The 23,946-nt window shown below is 46.5% G+C and overlaps 1 protein-coding gene across 1 annotated transcript in view; it reads right to left on the bottom strand.

Moving 5' to 3' along the window:
- Nucleotides 1-961: 961 nt before the first annotated feature.
- Nucleotides 962-23,946, bottom strand: part of LOC142590445 (uncharacterized) — a 40,180-nt gene continuing 17,195 nt past the window's right edge. Inside the window, exon 3 of the mRNA XM_075702570.1 lies at nucleotides 962-4,732. Within this exon, the coding sequence (XP_075558685.1) occupies nucleotides 3,552-4,732 (1,181 nt within the window). The 3' untranslated portion in view covers nucleotides 962-3,551. The remainder of the gene's footprint in view (nucleotides 4,733-23,946) is intronic.

Here is a 23,946-nt window from a genome sequence, read left to right as displayed (position 1 = left end):
CGCACACACACACACAAAAGAGGCCTGTAAACACTGCGGGGCTTCCGCCAGACCGGCAGACACTCGAAATGGTCATGGCGAATTAGGAAGTCACGCTTCATTTCGACGAGGCATGGTGGTTGAAGGTCGGGCGAGAGAAAGTCCTTTCTGCATGAGGTGCTGGATGCCAACCGCAGCAGAAGTCACGCCTCATTTCGACGAGGCATGGTGAGAGGTCGGGTGAAATTCCTTTCTGCACGTGGTGCTGGATGCCAACCGTAACAAGGGGTCTTTTGTATGCATTGTGTATAAACAGATGCTTCGTTGTTGAGCCATTACATCACGGAATATCACATGGCTGTAGCCACTGAAATATGTGCTCTAAGCTGATTATCAAAAATATCTCTGCAACCTTCAGCACACCTGCATAGCCTTGGCTATATCATAACTAAAGAACTTGTTAATTTGTATTACATTATATTTATTTGCACAGTGTGTACCAACATAACTGGCACGATACATGACTGATATTGTGGTGTTGCCAGTGTCATGTGTCGTGTCATATCAGTGTTTTCAAATTGTTTTATTGCATTCTTAAATCATAATGAAACAGCTTTTCACATTATACTGGAACATGCTATGAATTACCTCGGCAGCTCAACATATCTCAGCATACGGCAACGCTTGTATAACAGAATGTTATGTAGCATACTGCACACGCATGCATATTCCATTTCAATTTTGACTGAATACATTGACACCCAGATCGCATAACGGTGTCGATAGGCAATTGCTATCTGAGTTCACAAGTTAAAAATAAGCAAGCTTTGAAAGACCCAGCAGTTGAATGGCCAGACGTTCGTGCAGGTGCCTCTTCACGTGGATGTAATATGCCAGTCTGAAGGCATACGTGCCACCAAAATGGCTGAGTGGATATGGAGGTAATCCTTAAGTGCAACTTGCAGAACAAGAAAAAAGAAAAGAAGCCTCAAGTATGTTTATTCATTACATAAAGGTACATGGTCACCCTATATAGAAGTTTTGCATATTGAATGCAGTACAAATCGAATAGTGCCAGAATTGAAGCAAATGTAGAATATGTTTCAAACTGTTTTTGAAGAGTGCACAGCTATTGTCAAAATATGAGTAAAACAATGTACTAATCCTGGTGTTCATTCCATTGGCAAGTTCCTGTAGTTACATTGCACATTATGTAGCATAGTTTACTAAAAGCACAAACGGTGCACTAGGAACAAATGGGGAAATCACTCGCATACAAAGGGCTCTTCAAAGAGTGCAAATGATCCCTGTATAGCCAGGAAAGTCTGGCTACCTCAGAAGCATATACTTCCTCTACTACGCACTCTGACGTTTTATGCCTACACTATGCCCATGGAGGTGACATTTATCATAGTTTTGCTTCACTGTGAGGTTTATTCGTGCACAGTAATGTTTTAAGTGTTCGAAGAATATTAGAAAACAGTTGTATTGACAAAGCGCCTACTTTAACATATCAAATATTTGCACGCCCTTAATCGAAACAATGAACCCTGGTATTTATTACGTTATAAGCATGTCCTATGCATAATTTTGTTGATGAGGTAATTCCTGATGAGAGACTGGCACAACTGCAATTCAGAAAGAATCTTTTCAAATTTCTCAAAACAGGATTGGCCCAATTTTTTTCTTTCTGCACACAGATGTATTACACAGTGCAGGTTTATCAGCCAATTCAATATGCAATGTTTACACAAATATTTCTACAAATATATGTCGCACTAGTGCTTATAGAAATGCTGGTACATTAGTTAAAATAAAATGTAGGAATGAATTAAGCATGGTGGACTTGACATTCAACTCGAACCTTAAATTGCTCATCTATGTTACTTATAACAGGTTCTTTCTGTGCTCATAATGAACTTCCAACTGCCGTCACTCAACTTCATTTGCAGCCCCAGATACAATAAAATGTTAACATCCCTATATTGCATGCTGTTAATAAATTATTGAAATATCAAGAACAGACAATACTCACTAAAGAATAAACAAATACTCAAAAAAAGCATTTATTTGATGCTCTGATGAAACAGACAGTAGAAAGCTAGCTTACTGAACAATCAATTCCTCTAAAAAAGTACCCATTTGTAAAAAAAAAGAAAGGCACAAATAGAATAAGATCAAAAGAATCCATGATGAACCATGTAGACCAGAACCAAGAGCCAACAAATACATGAATTGGTCTAAGAGAACAAGTTCATATGTACCAAAGAGAACACTGAAAAAAAACAGAACCTAAAGAACAAATCATTCAGACATCTGTAGTGTAACAATTATTACAATGAACATACATAGTTTGTAGGCGCATGCAAAAAGTAATTTTTGAGACACGAATGAACATCAATTACTTTTTAAAATAATGAAAAGCCATAATATAACAAAGCAAATAGCTGTTTTTGCAGACTTCATTTAACTAAGTTTAACTGTATTTTGATTTTTTTCTCAGCTACAACGGCTTTACGTAAGTTAGTTCTCGTAAATCCTTTTGTTCTGTGTTTCATAACGTGTTGAGAAAAGATTTAGAGAAAATATGGTAACCCCACAAAAGTGTTTCAGGGACCCTTTAAGAACAAGCTTCAGCTTGGGGGCTCCCATCTATATACACGGGAAAGGAGAAATCGCTTTTCCTGATTACTACCGCACCAAACCTGTTGAGGTTTGTTGCATATAAAAGAAACAGAATCTAGTTACTGTTGGTAGTGAATTTTTCATTAAGGCCATCAATCTTCTAATAACAATTGTTCAAAATCACGAAGTTTCAGAAAACGAAACTATCAAGTAACTCTGGTAACTCAGCAATGAGAAATGATATTGCAATTCTGTAAAATGCTCCAAATAGGACACCTGAACGGACAGTATTTACATATTAAAGAAAGCGTTAAAATATGCCACTAATAAGTGAGTAGGACATTTGCAAAGTACGTGTAAACAGTGTAACAAGTTAACAAGATATACGTTGATACATCAAATTTGTCTGCTTTGGAAGATCTAGTGTATGCAGTTTACAGAGCTACAATACCTATTCCAGGTGCAGAGTTAGAAATTTATAAATTTCTTGCTCCAATTTTTTTAAAGATGAACAATCTTTGTAAATTCCTGTTGTAACATTCAGGCCTTTAAACTAAATTATGCTTCCAGCAGTCACCAGAATTTAGCTTTTTCTTTCGAATGTAACAAATTTCATTCTAATCGACCCACTGGTTATTTCAGAAAAGCATTTCTGCATTTTACATGTATTTGAATAGGCGCCATCGGAGTTGAGCCCGAGTTAAAGCTTGTTCTCGGGAGCACGTGCAGACACTTGTGCTACCTGATGCAGTAGAAAACTATGTAACATACTACACATATTTAAATTTTTAATTCAGACTCTAGTTTAACGAGATTGTTGAGCTAGCCTACAGTACCGTGGTGCTGCGCTCTCTTAAATCTGTTCAAGTGATGCGGACCTGGAGCAGACGGTGCAACTTTATGGCGGGTCACCTGTATGAATGCACTGGTGTATCTTCAGGGCATTCTTAAACGAGAATCTTTGAAGGCAGAGTGGGCAGTGAAATGGCTTCTCGTCTCATGTGTCTCCTGAGGGTGCACCTTTGTGAGAAGCTTTGAGAGCATGAAGGGCACTGATATGGCTTCTCGCCTGTGTGGCTGTGCAGGTGTTCTTTCAGGGAGGTCTTTTGCGAGAAGCTCCGAGAGCATGAAGGGCACTGAAATGGCTTCTCGCCTGTGTGGGTGCGCAGATGGTCTCTCATGTAACACTTGCGCGAGAAGCGTTGAGAGCATGAAGGGCATTGATATGGCTTCTCGCCTGTGTGGGTTTGCAGGTGGGCTTTCAGGTGGGCCTTTCGTGAGAAGCTCTGAGAGCATGAAGGGCAGTCAAATGGCTTCTCACGTGTGTGAGTCTGCAGGTGCTGTTTCAGGTGAGTCTTTCGTGAGAATGTCTGGGAGCATGAAGGGCACTCAAATGGCTTCTCGCCTGTGTGAGTGAGCAGATGGATTTTCAGGTAGCCCTTTTGTGAGAAGCCCCGAGAGCATGAAGGGCACTGATATGGCTTCTCACCTTTGTGGCTGTGCAGGTGCTCTTTGAGGCGTATCTTTTGCGAGAAGCTCTGAGTGCATGAAGGGCACTGATATGGCTTCTCACCTGTGTGGGTGCGCAGATGGGCTTTTATGTAACACTTACGCGAGAACCGTTGAGAGCATGAAGGGCATCGATATGGCTTCTCGCCTGTGTGGATGCGCAAGTGGGCTTTCAGGTGATACTTGCTCGAGAAGCTCTGAGAGCATGAAGGGCATTGATATGGCTTCTCACCTGTGTGGGTGAGCAGGTGGGTTTTCAGGGTGGACTTTTGAGTAAAGCTCCAAGGGCATAAAGGACAATGAAATGGCTTCTCGCCTGTATGGGTGCGCAGGTGCTCTTTCAGGTGAGCCTTTACCGAAAAGCTCCGAAAGCATGAAGCGCACTGAAATGGTGTCTTGCCTGTGTGGGTGAGCAGGTGGGTCTTCAGTCTTCGCTTCTGTGGAAAGCTCTGAGGGCATAAAGGGCAAGGAAATGGCTTCTCGCAAGTATGGACGCTGGCATGTGCTTCCAGAAGAAATAGTTCATCAGCCTCATAGTCACATTGCTCACATCGGTGGAGGCATCCTTGCTTTGAGTTGTCACATTTGGCAGTTGATGAAGAAATTGAAGGCCTTGATGCTGCACAAATAAAAAGAAAGTAAATAAGAGTTATTAAGAAATGCCAAGAAAGAACACAGATGCTAAATTTAATGACAAGCTATCTTTTTCATTTGATTTAGGAGATCGTCAGGGTGATTTCAAGAACGATGAAACAAAGAACTCCTAATGTTCGTTTTTATTTACTCAATATTTCTGCATTTGAATGCTTCATGACCCTGTTTCTGAAGTCCACTTATAAAAGGGATTTTTCAGAAAGCTAAAGAATTACAAAGTGAGAGAATGTGGAGTGTTTGAGTACTCTCTCCTACGACCCTTAGAGAACACTTCAAAAGTGCTTTGACCAGGCCTGCTCTCATATCCTCAATGATCACTTGAGGCCCGGTAACCATATTTGGCACTTGCAAAATTTGTTATGATTCGCTGGCACAACAAATGTGTTTTATACGAGACTTCACCAGTGAGTTTCCTCTTGATCCCACATTTAACTTTGGCAACATTATCGTAAGTCGAGATTGCAAGGAGTCAGCTAGGAAATGCCGCAGTTTTCCTCATATAACCTGCCAACACCTATAACCCGCATCCTCTTCAAAACAGCCCAGAAAGAAAAAAAATATGCACATATAACCCACGGAAATAACTGCACATGCAAACCCCAGATGTTTACAAAACAGCATCCATTTGGGGATAAACCACTTGTGCGTGTCATATCTTCAGCCAATGACTCTGCTTTACTGTTTCTGGAGACGGGAGCTGGGCTGTTGAGCACAGCTTATCGTGACCCAAGTTCTACTTTGCCAGTGCCATGTGCACTATTCACTAACTGCAAAACACAAAATAGCGACTCATGCAGAGGATGAAAATGACCGACAGTGCAGGAGAGAAGGGAGCTTCAACACACAGCGGTGGAAATACAGGGGGGTTCCCCAGGAGATAACGAAACTGTAAGTACTTGAGAACCTTGCCCTGAAGTGTGGCTTTGTGGCAGCGCATGCCGTGTTGCCATGGAGCGAAACTTCAAATCGAAATTCCAGTAATTCGCACCCAGATTCTGATCTTATGGTAAAGTCTTTACGATGTTTGGTGTGCCTTAGAGGTGCAAAAATATGACTACTTCTTTGGAGTGCAGTCTGCTCCTTGTGTTCCGCCATCACAAAATAGTGGCAAATGATTGCTGGAACCGACAGGGAATGATATGCTCCCTTGGCAAAGCACAGTGGATTTTAACACACAAGCAAGTGAAGGTATTTGCAAAGGGAGACACCAAGCACCATTGGTGGCTCTAAAGGAACAACACACACACACACTAGTTTCATACCGTGCCCAAGTTACCGTTAGGTTGCAGCGAGGGTGTCTATATATATATATTGTTACGTAAGACGCAGATGAAAAGCTGTGTAGAAGTATAGTTACAACGTACTACGCCACACTTGGCCAAGAGGCAACAGCCCGCACTAGCCTCCAATCGTCGTCGTCGTCTTCTCACTGCTTGCCTCTTCGTCATTGTAAACACTGTTCCGTAGCACTACCCCTGGCAGCAAAAGCGCCGTCCCGGAGCGACTAAAAGCCGGACTCGGAAGCAGTGTAGTAGGCCTTCAGCCTACTGACGTGCACGACATCACTAGATGCCATGGAGAGTAGATGACGAGGTTGAGCTCACAGGAGCAATTTCGTATGTCACAGGCGTCACCTGGCACAGCACGCGGTAGGGCCCTGTGTATCGCGAAAGGAGCTTTTCTGAAAGTCCGACGTGACGAGAGGGCGACCACAGGAGAACGAGCGCACCAGGCAAAAACTTTGTCATGGTGGCGGGCGTGGTATTGATGCTGTTGAGTGGCTTGCGAGTCCGTCAGTCAAGCACAGGCAAGCTGGTGTGCATGGTTGGCGAGGGCGATGGCGTCGCGCGCATACTCACTTGTTGAGGTCGCAGCAGGAGGAAGTGCCGTGTCAAAGGGCGAGGTCGGTTCGCGACCACAGAGTAGATAAAATGGAGAAAATCTGGTGGTGTCGTGCCGGGAAGAATTATAAGCAAATGTGATGTAAGGAAGGGCAATGTCCCAGTTGTGGTGGTCCTTGGAAACGTACTTGGACAGCATATCAGTAAGAGTACGGTTTAACCGCTCTGTAAGGCCATTGGTTTGAGGATGGTATGAGGTAGTCAGCTTGTGTTGAGTTGAGCAGGAACGCACAATGTCTGCGATAACTTTCGAGAGCAAGTTATGACCACTGTCAGTGAGCAGCTGTCGCGGGGCGCCATGAAGTAAAATAATGTCACGCAAGAGAAAGTCCGCGACATCAGTGGCGATATTGGTAGGGAGAGCCCGCATGATAACGTATCGGGTGGTGTAATCAGTTGCGAGGGCTACCCATTTGTTCCCAGAGGATGACATGGGAAGGGACCGAGGAGGTCTAATCCAACACGAAAGAACGGTTCCACAGGGACGGTGATCAGCTGGAGATGACCGACAGGCAGCACCTGAAGTGTTTTTCCGACGCTGGCAGATATCACAAGCAGCAACATAGCGTCGGACGGAGCGAGCAAGACCAGGCCAATGGAACCGGCGGCGGACGCGGTCGTACGTGCGGGTTACCCTAAGATGTCCTGCAGTGGGTGCACCATGCATCTCAAAGAGCACAGTCTGTCGTAGATGTTTTGGCACGACAAGAAGATCAGATCTGTCAGGGAGGAAGTTCCTTCGGTACAGAATGCCACCCAGGAGGACATATCGGCGAACGGATGTGTCGGTAGGTGTAGAGCGCAGACGCTCGATGAGTGCTCGCAGCGATAGGTCTCGGTACTGGTCATCGGCGATGTTAGCAAAGGCAGACACAGAGAAAATGCCATTGGTGGTACTACTGTCAGCGTCATCAGGCTCGTCTACTGGGTAACGAGACAGGCAGTCAGCGTCCTTGTGTAGTTGGCCAGCTTTGTAGGTGACAGTATACGAATATTGTTGGAGGTGTAAGGCCCAGCGAGCAAGTCTTCCTGTAGGATCTTTCAGTGAGCATAACCAGCAAAGCGCATGATGGTCGGTGACAACGGAAAAGGGTCGGCCATATAAGTATGGGCGGAACTTCGCAACCACCCAAACTAGGGCCAGACACTCACGCTCAGTGATGGAAGAGTTGCGCTAGGAAGGTAAGAGGAGCCTGCTGGTGTAAGCGATAACACGGTCATTGCCGCGCTGGCGTTGTGCCAGTACTGCGCCAATTCCGTAACCCGCTGGCATCAGTACGGACTTCAGTAGGCGCAGAAGGATCGAAATGGGCCAGAACAGGAGGCGTTGTGAGAAGGTCGATTAGATGCGAGAATGAAGAGGCCTCGTTATTGCCCCACTGGAAAGGGGTGTCTTTTTTTCAGAAGCTCGGCTAGTGGTCGTGCTATGGCCACGAAATTTTTCACGAAACGGCGGAAGTACGAACAAAGGCCGATGAAGCTGCGCACATCCTTGACACACTTCAGAACAGGGAAGTGCGTAACAGCATGGATCTTGCCTGGATTCGGTTGCACTTTGTTCACGTCAATGAGATGCCCTAGGACGGTAAACTGGCGACGGCCAAATTGGCACTTCGATGCGTTCAGTTGCAGACCGGCTCGACGAAAAACGTCCAGGACTGCCGAGAGGCGCTCAAGGTGCGTATCGAATGTTGGGGAGAATACTATAACTTCGTCCAAGTAGCACAGGCACGTGGACCATTTGAAACTGTGAAGAAGGGAGTCCATCATGAGTTCAAAAGTGACAAGGAGCGTTGCATAGACCGAACGGCATCACTTTGAATTGATAAAGACCGTCGGGTGTTACAAAAGCAGTCTTCTCGCGGTCGAGATCGTGCACAGCAATCTGCCAGTACCCGGAGCGAAGGTTAATAGAGGAGAAGTAGCGAGCACCGTGGAGGCAGTCAAGGGCGTCATCAATCCGAGGTTGTGGATACACGTCCTTTTCGGTAACCCTGTTAAGGTGCCCACAATCCACACAAAAGCGCCACGAGTCATCCTTCTTTTTTACCAGTACAACAGGTGACGCCCATGGACTACATGACGGTGCTATAATGTTCTTGGCAAGCATTTTGCGAACTTCTATGTGAATAACTTCACGCTCAGCCGGTGACCCTCAATACAGGCAGCGATGAATAGGAGGGGCATCGCTGGTAATAATGCGAAGTTTAACATCTGTAGTTTGGGCCAAAGGACGATCGTTAAAGTAAAAAATATCGTGGTAGGAAAACAGAACGTGGTAGAGCTCACCAGCGTGCTCGGAAGGCATGTCGGGCGTAATAAATTTCTGAAAGTCAGCGATGGTATAAGTTGCCAACTGTGATGGTAGAGAAGGATCGGCTGAGTCGAGTTGTCATTGCCAGGAGCCATGAAGGAAGGCTCGACGCAGATGAAAAGCTATATACAAGTATATTTACAACATAATACGCCGCACTTGGCCAAGAGGCAACAGCCCGCGCTAGCCTCCAATCGCCGTCATCTTCTTACTGCTCGCCTCTCCCTCATAGAAAATACTATTCCGTAGCAATATATATATATATATATCATCAGCAAGGTTATGCCCACTGCAGGGCAAAGGCCTCTCCCATACTTCTCCAACTGCCCCGGTCATGTACTAATTGTGGCCATGTTGTCCCCGCAAACTTCTTAATCTCATCCGCCCACGTAATTTTCTGCCGCCCTCTCCTACGCTTCCCTTCCCTTGGGATCCAGTCCGTAACCCTTAATGACCATCGGTTATCTTCCCTCCTCATTACATATCCTGCCCATGCCCATTTCTTTTTCTTGATTTCAACAAAGATATTGTTACATGTGGAAAGACACAGAAGAAAGATGCTATTTACACGCTATTTATACTGGAGCCAGGCAGCCAGGCTGACACTCACTCGTGCCAAGGGCACCGACCAACTTCTTCGTTGTTGTCGTGGCAGCTCGCCTCTTGAGCATCGCTCAATGATACCGTAATATACCCCCCCCCCCCCGGCAGCAAAAGCACCGTCACGGTGCTGTTAAATATCCAAGGTGCATGGAGAGTTGTAGGGCATCAGTCGGGCAACGTGGACAATGTCACTGGTTGTCACAGCGGAGGACGCAGTGGGCGTGGCTAGAACGATTTCATAGGTGACATCGGTCACTTTGCGTATCACACGATATGGGCCTGTGTAACAGGAAAGCAGTTTTTCACAAAGGCTGACTTTACGCGATGGTAACCAAAGCAATACTACGGCGCCGGGCACAAAATGGACATCACGGTGACGGAGGTCGTAGCGTTGTTTCTGCTTGTCTTGAGACACTTGTAGACAAGCGCACGCAAGTTGGCGAGCATGGTCAGCATGGGCAATTGCATCACGGGCATAATCACTAGTTGAAGCTGTGGCGGAAGGAGGCACAGTGTCCAGTCGTAGCGCCGGTTCACGGCCATACAAGAGGCAAAACAGGGAAAAGCCAGCAGTTTCGAGACGGGAAGAGTTATATGCAAAGGTAATGTAAGGTAGAGCCAGGTCCCAGTCACGGTGGTCGTCTGAAACGTATTTGGATAGCATGTCTGTAAGGGTGCGGTTCAAACACTCAGTGAGGTGGTAAATTTATGCTGTATTGAGCAGGCACGCATGATGTCGTCATTGACTTTGACCAAAAAGGTGCGGCCGCGGTATGTAAGCAATTGACATGGAGCACCGTGCATCAAAATGATATCATGTAGGATGAAGTCCGCAACGTCAGTTGCACAACTGGTCGGAAGAGCACGGGTTACGGCGTAGCGGGTCGCGTAGTCCGCCGCAACTGCAACCCACTTGTTTCCTGATGTAGATTCCGGAAATGGGCCGAGAAGGTCCAAGCCGACACGATGGAAAGGCTCGGCAGGGATGTCAAGCAGCTGCAGGTAACAAGCGGGGAGCTGGGAAGGCTTCTTACGTCGTTGGCAAAGTTCACAAGCGGCGACGTAACATTGTACGCAACGGGCAAGGCCCGGCCAGAAAAAATGGCGACATACACGGTCATAGGTTCGAGGTACGCCGAGGTGTCCTGCCGTTGGTGCGTCGTGAAGCTCTTCTAGAATGGTGGAGCGGGGTTGTTTGGTTACTACAAGCAGGAACTCAGAGCCGTCCGGTTGAAGGTTACGACGGTGCAGAGTACCGTCGCGGAGGACGAAGAGGCGCAGAGCAGCATCGGCCGGAGAGTGTTCAAAACGGTCGACGAGTGCTGTGATGTATGGGTTACGGTGTTGCTCGTCGGCGAAATGAAGCAGCTGGGATAAAGAGAATACGAAAGAAGCACTGGCAATATTGGAGGAGTCAGAATCGTCAACAGGGTAGCGCAACAAATTGTCGGCGTCTTGGTGCAGGCGGCCAGACTTGTACACCACGGAATATGAAAAATTCCTGTAGCCTCAAAGCCCATCGACAAAGCTGGCCTGTAGGATTTTTTAGCGATGAGAGCCAGCAGAGAGCATGATGGTCAGTGACTATGGAAAAAGGGCGACCGTAATGGTAAGGACGGAGCTTCACACCCGCCGAGACAACAGCAAGGCATTCGTATTCCGTAATGGAATAGTTACGCTCTGATGGTGCTAGGAGGCGGCTCGCATAAGCAATAACACGATCCTTGCCACGCTGACGCTGGGCTAAGACGGCACCTACGCCATGACCGCTGGAATCTGTACGTAATTCTGTAAGGGCATCAGGGTCGAAGTGGGCGAGAATGGGTGGTGAGGAGAGAAGAGTGACGAGACGAGAGAAGGCGGCGGCTTCTGCAGTACTCCACGAGAATTGTAGGCCTTTCTTCAAAAGATTAGTGAGAGGTCTAGCAATTGCCGCAAAATCTTGAACAAAACGACGAAAGTACGAGCATAGCCCGACAAAACTTCGAACGTCTGCGGCTGTCTTCGGAACCGGAAAGTCTCGTACAGCGCGAGTTTTGTCGGGATCAGGCTGTACTCCGGAAGCGTCAACGAGATGGCCCAGAAGAGTAATTTGGCGGCGGCAGAAACGACATTTCGATGAGTTAAGTTGCAGCTTCGCCTTTCGAAATACATCAAGTATAGCTGTTAGACGCTCAAGGTGAGAGTCGAACGTGGGCGAGAAGACGATGACGTCGTCGAGGTAGCAGAGACATGTGGACCATTTGAAACCACGGAGCAAGGAGTCCATCATATGCTCAAAGGTGGCAGGGGCATTGCATCATCCAAACGGCATTACTTTAACTTGGTATAGGCCATCAAGTGTGATGAACACATTTTTTCTCTGTCCATATCGTCAACAGCAATCTGCCAGTATCCAGAACGAAGATCAATAGAAGAGAAATAGCTGGAACCGTGGAGGCAGTCAAGGGCGTCGTCTATACGTGGGAGCGGGTAGACGTCCTTCTTAGTAATGTCGTTCAGATGGCGGTAGTCTACACAGAAGCGCCACATGCCATCCTTCTTCTTAACCAACACTACAGGTGACGCCCGGGGACTCGAAGAAGGTTAAATGATGTTTTTGTCTAGCATTTTGTTGACTTCACTTTGAATTACTCGGCGTTCCGACGCAGAAACTGGATACGGTCGTCGGTGAATAGGAGTAGCATCGCCAGTAAGAATCCGATGCTTGACCGCGAGCCTCTGGCCTAAAGGGCGATTGTCAAAGTCGAAAATATCTCTGTAGGGCGACAATAGTTGGTAAAGGTCTTCAGCCTGCACAGAAGACAGGTCCGTCGCAACCATTTTCTGTATCTTGGAATCGGCGGCCGAGGCTGGCACGATGGGCCTGTTAAGCTCGCAAGAAGCATCGGTCGATAAAGTTGCCACGTGATGTCCGCCGAGACAATCAACGTTGGCAAGGCAAATACCTTGCGGTAGAATTTGCTTTGCCAATCCAAAGTTAAAGATAGGCATGAAAGTGCGGTTCGCAGTAATAGTAAGTATACTGTGAGGCACGGTAACGTCATACTGTAGTAGAATGTCGGGCAGAGGAGTGACGAGGTAGTCGCCATCAGAGACTGGTGGGGAAGACAAGAGTTCAATATAAGCTATCAATCTTAGCGGCAGGCGAATAAAGCCGGTGGGCCGTAGGCGGCACTGGGGTGTGTCAGAAGGTTCTGCGAGAATCGGCAACTCAAGGCGAAGGGTACTGGAAGAGCAGTCAATAAGAGCAGAATGGGCGGAGAGAAAATCGAGGCCGACAATAAGCTCGTGGGGGCAATGAGCAATCACAGCGAAGAGGACAGGAGTGTGGCGGCCGGCGATGCTGACACGTGCCGTACACATGCCAATGATAGGCACAGTACTGCCATTCGCAACGCAGACGACGCATGCCGACGCTGGGGTGAGGAGCTTGTTCAGTCGTCGTCGGAAGGCAACACTCATAATAGAAAGATGCTCCTGTATCGATGAGTGCCGTGACAGGATAGCCGTCAACGTCAACGTCAAGAAGGTTTCGGTTAGTAGGTAACATGAGCAGAGGATTTGAGGGCAGGGTCGACAACGCAGCTTCCCCTCCAGAAGCTGCAGTGCCTAGTTTTCCGGCTGTGTCCAGGAGGCGATAGGCGGCCAAGAAAAGCGGAGGGGTTGGGGCGAACGAGACTGGTGGCGTCGAGGTGAGGGCGAGCGGCTGTAGCAAAGGTTCGGAGCAGGGGCATCAGCGGTAATGGGTTCATGGCGGGTGGCATAGGGTACAGAAGGTCCAAAGGTATGGGAATAAGTGGCGGCGTAAGTCCGAGGAGGTGGTGCCCATCGGTTGCGTAAGTGACGGGCGACGTGGCCGATGCGACGGCAGTGGAAGCAGATCGGCCTGTCATCAGGGGTACGCCATTCGGACTGGTTGCGGCAAGATGTGGCAGAAAAGGACTGCCGAAGACGAGGAGGGACGCTAGATAACTGGGGAACGCTGGGCCGACACGTGGAACACACGGTGTTCAGACCCATGTTTTCAAATTCCTGTCTGACGACGGCCTGAATCATCGCAATGGTGGCTGCTGGCGGATCGGGAGTTGTCGTGGAGAAGGCTGGCGAACAGGCGGCCTCGAGTTCGCGGTGAACAATACGGGTGATGTCGTCACAGGTGGTGGTCTGACGCGGTTGACCTTCACATATCGACGTAGCAGCAGTGTTGGGTAGCCGCGCAATGTGGTGTGAGATACGGCGGCTCTTAGCTTGTTCAAGGCGATGGCATTCTTTTATAATGGCTTCGATAGTCGAGACGTTGCCGAAAACAAGCAAATTGAAAGCGTCGTCGGCGATGTGATTTTTAGCACACGTGCCAATTTATCTGCTTCGGATATATTATCGTCAGCGTTACGGCATAGAACCAGGACATCGAGGAGGTAGGAAACATATGACTCTGTAGATGACTGAACACGAGACGCAAGAGCCTTTCTCGCGGCAGCCTTGCGCCAAATGGGGTCGCCGAACAGTTCCTGTAGCTTTTCTTTCAAACTGTCTCAACTGGTTATTTCGTCGTCATGCGTTTGGTACCACATGCGTGGGGTGCCGCCGAGATAAAAGATGCCATTGGCGAGCATAATCGTTGGGTCCCACCTGTTATTAGCGCTGGCATGTTCATAGAGCTTGATCCAGTCGTCGACATCCTCTCCCTCCAGGCCAGAAAACACACCTGGGTCACGATGTGGGGCAACCGTGACGATTGGAGCAGTCGGACAAGCCGAAGCCATTGCAGAGGCGGGCTCGTCACCGGGAGGCATGGTGACAAGCTTGGTGTGCCGACCACTTCGGAGTTCCGTGGTGGGGATGGTGATCGCTGACCTCCACCAGAAATGTTACATGTGCAAAGACACAGACAAAAGATGCTACTTACCTGCTATTTACACTGGAGCCAGGCTGACACTCGATCGCTCGTGCCAAGGGCACCGACCAACTTCTTCGTCGTTCTCGTGGCGGCTCGTCTCTTGAGCATCGCTCAATGATATCGTAATACTATCATTAACTCGAGTTTGTTCCCTCACCCAATCTGCTCTTTTCTTATCCCTTAACATTACACCTATCATTCTTCTTTCCATAGCTCGTTGCGTCGTTCTCAATTTCAGTAGAACCCTTTTCGTAAGCCTCCAGGTTTCTGCCCCGCACGTGAGTACTGGTAAGACACAGCTGCTATATACTTTTCTCTTGAGGGATAATGGCATATATATATATATATATATATATATATATATATATATATAGTTAACTAGGCGTGTTCACTTGAGCAACATGGGCACAGTGTCTGGAAAAGGACCACTAACACAAGGCAGCCACAGACTGAAAGCTGACAGAGCGAGACACACACGTCAACTTCTTCCTCCGTGCTGGCACAGAACTGACACCGAAGTGCTCCCATACAACACACACATACACACAGACACGCACACACACACACACACGTACGTGTATGCGTGTATGTGGATGTGACGAGTGTCCTAAATTGAACGGGGCGGTGTGTTGCGCCACCAAGCTCTTGTTATTTTGATGCCCAATGTCCTACCTATGAATTCCCATAAACAAACTTTCTGAAACCCTATTGTGAACTTTGTTTTGTATGCCCACATTGTTTCTAGTTTATCTATCTTTCTTTCACCAAGCTTCAAATTCGCTTTTACTAATTTCTATTCCGAACATGTTTCTAGTCAAGATATCGCGGCTGCCACGAGTAAAGACCAAACTTTGTCAAGTGAAGGAATTCACAAATGTGAGTTGGCCCACATCAATCACCAAAGGGCAGTTGAAGCCTTTGTTTCGCAGGTGCAACCAACTGACTGTGCATCAGGGATGCGCCATGCTGGGCGCAAGAGTAGTCATCCCTGCAAAGCTGCAAGGGTTCGTTCTGGACGAACTCCATGACGGCCATCTCGGCATCGTGTGCAGCAAGGAACTAGCACGCAGGTACGTGTGGTGGCACTCTTGAGGCAGACCTCGAAGTTCGCATCAGAAGCTGCGTTGTTGTCAAGAGCAATGTAATGCTCCAATCAACGCACCTCTTCACCCGTGGTCATGGCCGACTTCACCGTGGCAGCATGTTCACGTAGACTTTGCGGGACCTTTTCAGAATACCATGCTTTTAGTGGTTGTCGATGCACATTTTGAATGGCCAGATGTTTTTGAAATGCGATCGACAACTACAGAAAGCACAATTCATTGTTTGACCAAGTTCTTTGCACGTCTTGGTTTCTCTGAAACAATTGTTGCCAATAATGGACCTCAATTTGTTTCGCAGGAGTTCAAGCGCTTCGTGCAGGCAATGGGGGCACGGTATGTCCTCACAGTTCACTACCACCCCAGCTCCAATGGGCTGGCGAAGCGTTTCAGTCAGACCTTAAAGAATGCGCACTACAAAGATGGCACAGGAGAAACACTGCAGGTAAAGCTGCATAAATTTTTCCTGTCTTATCGCAAGACGCCGCACGCAACAACTCATGAATCACTAGCGGCACTGCTCCTGGGACGATGCTTACGTAGAAGGCTAGATGACGCAAAGCCTTCCGTGGGGGGAAAGAGTAGCACACAGACAGTGTACTCAGGCACTAAGTCGTCTGTGTCACGAACGTCATTTCTTGGTAGGCGACAGCGTGTTAGCACGTAATTATTCTCGAAAACCAAAGTGGGCTCCCTGTGTGATTGTTGCTCAAACAGCACCTGTCTCTTTCCAAGTACATGCAACCACCCTGAGGGGCACCTTCACCTGGCATCACCACCAGGATCAGCTGCTACAGAGGCCTGCAAAGGATGTTACCCCTAGGCATAGCATAACTGGTGAAGTTACGACCAGCGAGTTCCTGGTTTATCCTGAGACTGGTGGCGCACCAGTTCCTTCCAGTCTACAACCTTCCAGGGTAACTCTAGTTACACGACAGGCAACACCAGCACCTGCCAAGGCAAGACGCTACGCCATAAGAAATCGTCGCCCACCAGGTAGATTTCAAGCTGGACTCTAAATGACTGTGTGCGTTATTAAAAGGGGACGTGGTGTTGTGTCAGCTGGCGCTCATGTTGATAAGAGCACTCTGCGAAGTGCGCATGTGCCACTAGGTGTTAAAAGCAGAGTGCCGCTCGCTAGTGGCGCCTTTCTCTTGCCCGAGCCATTAGCCCACAAGCATGGATTAATAAACGTCGTTCACCCGGCACTTGTCTGATCCTTTCAGCACGCCTGGCGCAAGACGTAACAGTCCTCTGCTATAGAGGCCTCCCAGATGAGAAACAATATGGCGTGGGATTCCTAATCCATAAGGATATAGCGGGCAACATTGACGAATTCTACAGCATTAATGAGAGGGTAGCAGTAGTCGTAATCAAACTTAATAAGAGGCATAAGATTAACGATAGTACAAGTCTGCGCTCCAACATCCAGTCACGATGATGAGGAAGTAGATCGGTTCTATGAAGATGTTGAATCAGCAATGAGAAAAGTGCAAACTCAGTATACTGTATGTAGTAATAGGCGACTTCAATGCAAAAGTGTGGAAAAAACAGGCTGGTGAACAAGCAACTGGCAACTACAGCGTCAATTCTAGGAATGCTAGTGGAGAGATGCTGGTAGAATTCGCAGAAAGGAATAAGCTTTGCATAATGAACACCTTTTTCAGGAAGCGTAATAACAGAAAGTGGACCTAGAAAAGCCCGAATGGTGATACAAGAAATGAAATTGATTTCATACTTTCTGCCGATCCCAGCATAGTGCAGGATGCAGAAGCGATAGGTAGGGTAAATTGCAGTGATCATAGGTTAGTGAGGGCTAGGATTCACCTTAATTTGAAGAGAGAAACAGTAAAACTGGTCAAGAAGAAACAGGTCAACCTAGAGGCAGTAAGGGTAAAAGCAGAAAAATTCAAGCTGGTGGTTGCAAACAAATATGCAGCCTTAGAACAGAGACATGATGATGACACAGAGGTAATGAATGAAACCGTAACAAGGCTGGCTACGGAGGCAGCAATTGAAGTGGGAGGCAAGGCACCAAGGCAACCAGTAGGCAAGCTCTCCCAAGTAACAAAGGACCTAATAAAGAAACGATAACGAATGAAAGTGTCCAACTCAAGAGATAAGATAGAATTCGCCGAACTGTCAAAACTGATCAAAAAGGCGAAAATAAGTGATATTCGAAGCTATAATGTGAGAAAGACTGAAGAAGCCGTCAAAAATGGACGCAGCCTGAAATAGTAAGAAAGAAACTCGGCAGGACAGGCAGGGGGATACCCATGGGGGTACCCAGGGGGGTACCCAGGGGGGCACGTGCCTGTCCGTAAATATTTCTAGCTCCATGGCTAGGGCTAACCGAGATGCGGTCGGCCAAATGCAAGAACGAGAAGTCGCGGAAAAAAAGGTCCCACGTAACCCCCTCGTTGCGGGCCTTTCAGCATCTTCTGCGGTGATGAAGCGCTCAGCATGAGAGAGCTTGGGTGGAGAGGGCCCCCGGGGGGCCACCACTCGGGAGGCCAATCGGGGCACGTCCCGGTAACCCTTGCTGGTGCAGCAATTCGACCCCAGGAAGGAAAAGCACAGTTTGCGCAGGAAATTAGCTCCTGTGCACTAGCCGTGTCCGCCGTGTTGCTGTTACAGTGGCGGTTCCTGGAGATCGCGCCAAGCACAACGCGCGAGCTGTGGGATGGGGCCCCACCGGAAGGCACCCCGATCCCCACACAACATAGGAATTGACAAACACAATCACAATTTCAGATATAAGAATTCTGATGAAAAATGCTCCATGACATTTACCGTGTCACCATTACAGTATTCAACACTTCGAGCAGGAAACTCATTGTTGCTAAAAAGAAAAAAATTGGTACCATAAATATTGGTTGTTGGTCCCTTTGATAAGATGTCTGATTTCACCTCTGCCCTACCCCCCCCTTGTAAGGGCACCAGAATTTTTATGCATTTCAATGTTCACAGCTCGGGAGTTAACTCCCTGATGCGCCAGAATGCCATGCAGCTTACTGCAGACACACTTAGAATCCTAGTTCCAGTTCTGTTACGTTTATCAGATATAACGAAATGGCAAGTTTTTTTACTTTGCTGTAATACAGTAAAGCTCACAGGTACATTTCTTGAGAGCCAGAAAAGAAAAAAAAGTAACAGCCAGGAAAAACACAATGATCAAGAAGCCGCAAATTGCTACAGCAGCAATAAAAACAGCTCTGAATGGCTGCCAGTACAGTTACTAGACATCTCGGTGCTTGTACTTTGACAGGGGACAGAGTGTGCACATGTGTATAGCTGAAAGAGACATACGATGTTCCATCAAAGTGGCCACTTTCAGCTTTAATATGCTCTATTGCAATGCTATGCACATGCTTCACCGGAAACCACACCTTCATTCCGGCAAAGCTGAATAAATAGAAATAGCAATTAGGCCGAGGCGCTTGAGACTGCTTACATAGGTGAATGCGAAAGCATTCACTTATGTTCCCATTATGCTCCCTTTGGTTAAATGTTTTTCTCTGCACGTTCCTTGTCTGTGCAAGCTCTCACCTTGGTTCTAACATGCCAAATGTCTCATCGCGCTCAGTTGCCTGCGAAGAGTTCACAACTCAAAGGATTGCCCGGTGGCTCAGCTGAGAGCAAGCTGTTTGTCTTCTATTGCGCAGCACACGATTTTGCATGGTGCACGTGAGAATGTCTGATTAATGGTATAAGTCAGTGCCATAATCACGAGCAATGAAGCAGACACAAGAGAATCAAAGAGCACAATCAGGCATTGGAACTGGGCAAAAAATGGCAGACAGTTTCATTTACTGCACGAAATGACTGCATGATGCGATAACAAGCAGACAAAACAGAAGTACGTCCCTCTAGCTGTGACGCAGAGTAAAACAAAGGCTTGCAGACATTGTTTGTAGGTTTTATAATTTCTCTAATCATGAATCATCACATACAATGAACTTTATTTAAGGAGCAGGAAACGGTGCTTGTCCTGAGATTGGTGGCGTCCTCAGTCGAAGCTGGTTTTCAGGGTACGAGCTGGTCAGCAGGTCCTCCCATTGCTTCGGGGCAGAGGATTTGGAGAGGAGAGGCAGTGTCATGTGTGCGCACTGTGATAACATATGGCAGAGCGTGCACGGCGCTTAGGATGTTTTTTCAGGTGTAGTCGTACCATGAAGGCTATGTCACATGAAACAGTGTCCTGTGTGCAAACAGTTTTGTCCATAGCTTTGTCCATGCAATGGCCTCCTGTCTCATCAATTTGTCGTGCAGTGGAAGATATATTCTTCTGCCGAGTTTGTAATGCACTACAATTCCAGTGTATCATCTGGGTGCGGCTTCATCTTGGTCCTCCGCGTCATGGACTTCCAGTAGGTTAGCCTGAAGAGCATGTTCACATGCTGCTGCATTTCCCACCAGGAGCTCGTGCCCTCGAGCAAACTGTGTATACATCCGGGAGGTATCTGGTCTTTTTGAGTACGTGTAAAACAGGAGCACTTATCCATCCAGGTTGGTAGCGCCTACACGCTGCTTGCAAGTCCGCTATCACCACTAATTGCTCCTTTTCCGTCAGTGTCGCAGCAGAGAGGGCGACTGCAGTCATTTTTGCCGAGTCCATGTCCCAGGTGACAACCGAGGCAGCCGTGAGCTGCTCTCCTCTACCGTTTGTAACTCTCACTGCATGCGCCTCCATTCCTCTGCACATTGCAGCATCCGCATAGCCAACATCCTTCTCGTCTTTGTACGCCTTTCTGAGCATCTTGATTCTTCCCATTTCTCTACCCTGGTGACACTCAGGATCCATGCTGTGTGGCAGCGTCGCAACATTTATGTTGTTTCTTAGCTGGAACAATGTTCTTTTCTTGCCTCTGTTGTTTTCTTCTGCTCGGTATCCAAGGCTTCTCAAGGTGTCTCTTCCTGGCTTGGTCAGCTTGAGTCTCTCGAGTTGGCTTCTTCCATGAGCTTCTGCCAGCATTTCCCAAGTGTTGTGGACAGGGATGCTACAGGTGCATGCCATTTTGGAGTAGCTTTTAGGCAGGTTGTGAAAGCAATTGCAAACTATATTAAATGGAGTTTTTAGAGTGGGCAAGGTATGTGAAAGCAGTAAGTGGTCACTCATCTATAAACAAAATTCAAACACTCAACATAACCCACCCCATTCATCACAGTGCTTACTATAGACTGTGACAAAGCGGTGGTGCGTAAGAGACATGCACAGACCACTCCAGTGGCTGAGAAAAGCATGGAAGCACTTAGACATGCTACAACCAGAATTCGGAGGAGGTTTGAGAACATTGAGCATGATCTTACTGCTATAAATGCATTCTCATTTAGAATGCATTCTATAAATGCATTCTAAATGCATGGTGAAAAACAATTATGGTAATAATACAGCACAGCCTAATACAGGCACACCCTCCTTCTCTACCTCTAAATGGAATTGGCTACATTAAATTCTTTATTTTTGCATTCCTGCAAGGCCATTATCTCCCCATTATATAAGTCCTTCAAGTTTAAGTATTGGTAATCTTGACGAAACAAATGCTGTCTATGCAAATAGTTAATTAATCTAGTCTGGGAGACAGTTTGTCAAACAAATACAGCAGACAAATAAAACTTTTTTATTTGGAGATTTATGGTATATTTATATATATATATATATATATATATATAGGTGTACATTAAATATTTTAAGAAACATATTGAAGAAAACTACGTGTTGTCCGATTCTTGAACCGAAATAATTATCAAATTTGACACTCTGTAGGATAATTTCACATTCATAGGCACGAGTCTAAATGAAAACCCACACCGGTACCCACAAAGATCCCCACAAGTGATGTAGCTCATTATGGGGAAATGTCAGCTGATGGAGGGCAGTAGTGCAACACTGCCATAACCTCCACCAGAGTTCTAGGCCGGCATGCCAGATAATCACCTACATCACATAGAGTGTTTGTCTGCCTAGGGACTTTCGCTTTGGAATTTTAAATTACATTACTGAGTCATCGACCAGAATATTGAATTTCTCACAAAAACGCCCGAATAATTGCATGGGCATTCTGAACTTTTAACTGCTTTTGCAGCACTAGCAGTATGAAAAATTTACTTAATTTTGCCCTGTGCTGTGCTTGACTGATATACTGCATGATTGAAATACTGCGATGATGGTCACCAAGGATGTAGTTCGGTTTCGGTTGTCTCGCAGCTCAATGCACGTCACACACCATCGCAAAATGTAGATATATATGTTTGCAACATATGACTCTGCAGTGCCAAATGATTAGGCTCTGATGCATGAGTTCAGTTCCATGAAAGCGTTCGCCGTAGCTGCCAGCATGTCATCTGCAGACCCAATCTTGGCCTCCGGACAATAGATTGGTGCGTGATCTCAAAATCAATCACCGAGGTGCTTGACTGGTTTGAATAAACTTGAGGCCACCTAGCTGCGACAACCTGCTGCACGGTTGCCACCATGTCAGCTGGCAGTGAATTTTTGTTATGGCCATCCGATGCAAGCAGCTTAAACATAAGCTGAATTGGCAACACTTTTGCCAGTATCCTGCTTCGAGAGTTGCTGTTTGCTGCAGAGTTGACCAATATCTTGCAGCCAAAAACAAAAAGGAGACAGGGGTGAAATTGAATACATCGTGTAAAAATTGTTCCCGGCCACCACGTCTGCGACATTGTGCGCATCATGTTGGAAATATGGAACAAGACACAGTAAAGTGTTCGAAATATTAATTACCATTTTACATTGGTCAAACAAGTGAGGACCGCAGGGTCTTGCTCGGTGCCAGCGCGATCGCTCGAAACTGCCTGAAGCACAATGCTGTGCTGTTGCCTAAGCAGCCCACACGCAACTGGGTGGAAGGCATCCAAAATAGACAACAGTCCAAGATTAAACAGCGGTATGATCCAGGCTCAACTGACTCGTTCTTCACTCAGCCCATCGCAAATTTAACGCAGCTGCTGGTTTGCCATGCCACATTCGATGGTGTGGAGAAACAGTGCCTTCAGTACAAAGTTCCATTTTCAAAAACCAAAGCAATACTTTCGGTGCAGGGTGGGCGTAGATTTGGGATGTAGGATGTAGGAGGGTTCAGTGCATTTGGTGGAGCGGTAGCATCACTGTGTGGATATGCAAGCTCAGTAGGTTCTCCGTTTATTTATATTTTAACCATTTATTTCGGCATCTGTAATGCTCAATTTATGCTGTATATAAATGATTTAGCTCAAAACATACTCTAAGCGATTAAAGAAAGTTCTTATGTCAGCACGGACAACAAGAAATGAGTCCATAATTGTGCAGAAATGCCAGACTTCACGGAGCCATCTTTAGTCTTTCCTGCTGCTGAGTGCCACCACCTTGGTATCGTTTACTCAAAGTTCTGCCTTTCCATTCCCGCACTCCATTACGATGGCTACGTAGGAAGAGCACACATTCACACATACGGACACACACACATGCAAACACACACAAAGCATCAGTCGCATGGTGTGCAATTTGAGAGGTGCGTTCGCAAGCAGCCACTTGTAATTCTAACATCTGACCATCTGCATCGGTGGAAGTTTCCATTTATTGTCTCAGCATTCCTTTGTGGTGGCAGATTTCATTATATTAAAATCCCATGCAAACACACTTCATTATATTGAGGTTCTAAGTTACATGGTGTTCTATGGACAAGAGGTTATGAAAAGTTAAATATTTCGTTATATCCAGAATTTCGTTATACTGAAGTTCGTTATATCGAGATTTCACTGTATACTGAATGACACTTTGCTATCATCAGTTAACACCCACAGATATCTTGACCTTCACATAACTAATGATCTGTCAGGGAATGTGCACCTTAATTATTTTGCTACGAATGCCAATTGCATGCTAAAATATCTTGGTTGTAATTATTTCTCTTCTACAGAAAATGACACTCAAAACTACAGGTTTAACCACTCAATTAAATCCAAACACCAGTCAATTTAACTTAAGCATCATTCAAATTATTATAAGTGCCAGTCATTTTAATGTGAGTGCCACTCAATTTAATCCAAGAACCACTTAATTTAATCCAGACGCCTGCCAAAACACACCGAACGCTATTGAATTTCATCCAAGCATGATAACACAATTCAAGAACCTTTAAATTTCAAGGCAACTGAAATGTTACAAAAATATTAGGGGTTATTATACCTTCAAAATAAGAAAGCCAAAGAGAGACCAGTAGCTTTCCTGCCACGTGACTAACAAGAACTTCTGGACTTTTCTCCCCCTTCTTTTTCATGAGAGCGACAGAGCAGATGACAATTATCGTAATTAATTGAGAGAAAATGTCAACGTGAGATCGTTAAGAGAGTTAA

Source organism: Dermacentor variabilis, chromosome 8 (assembly GCF_050947875.1).
Source record: "Dermacentor variabilis isolate Ectoservices chromosome 8, ASM5094787v1, whole genome shotgun sequence".
NCBI classification, from domain to species: domain Eukaryota; kingdom Metazoa; phylum Arthropoda; class Arachnida; order Ixodida; family Ixodidae; genus Dermacentor; species Dermacentor variabilis.
This window is presented reverse-complemented; position numbering and strand designations above follow the sequence as displayed.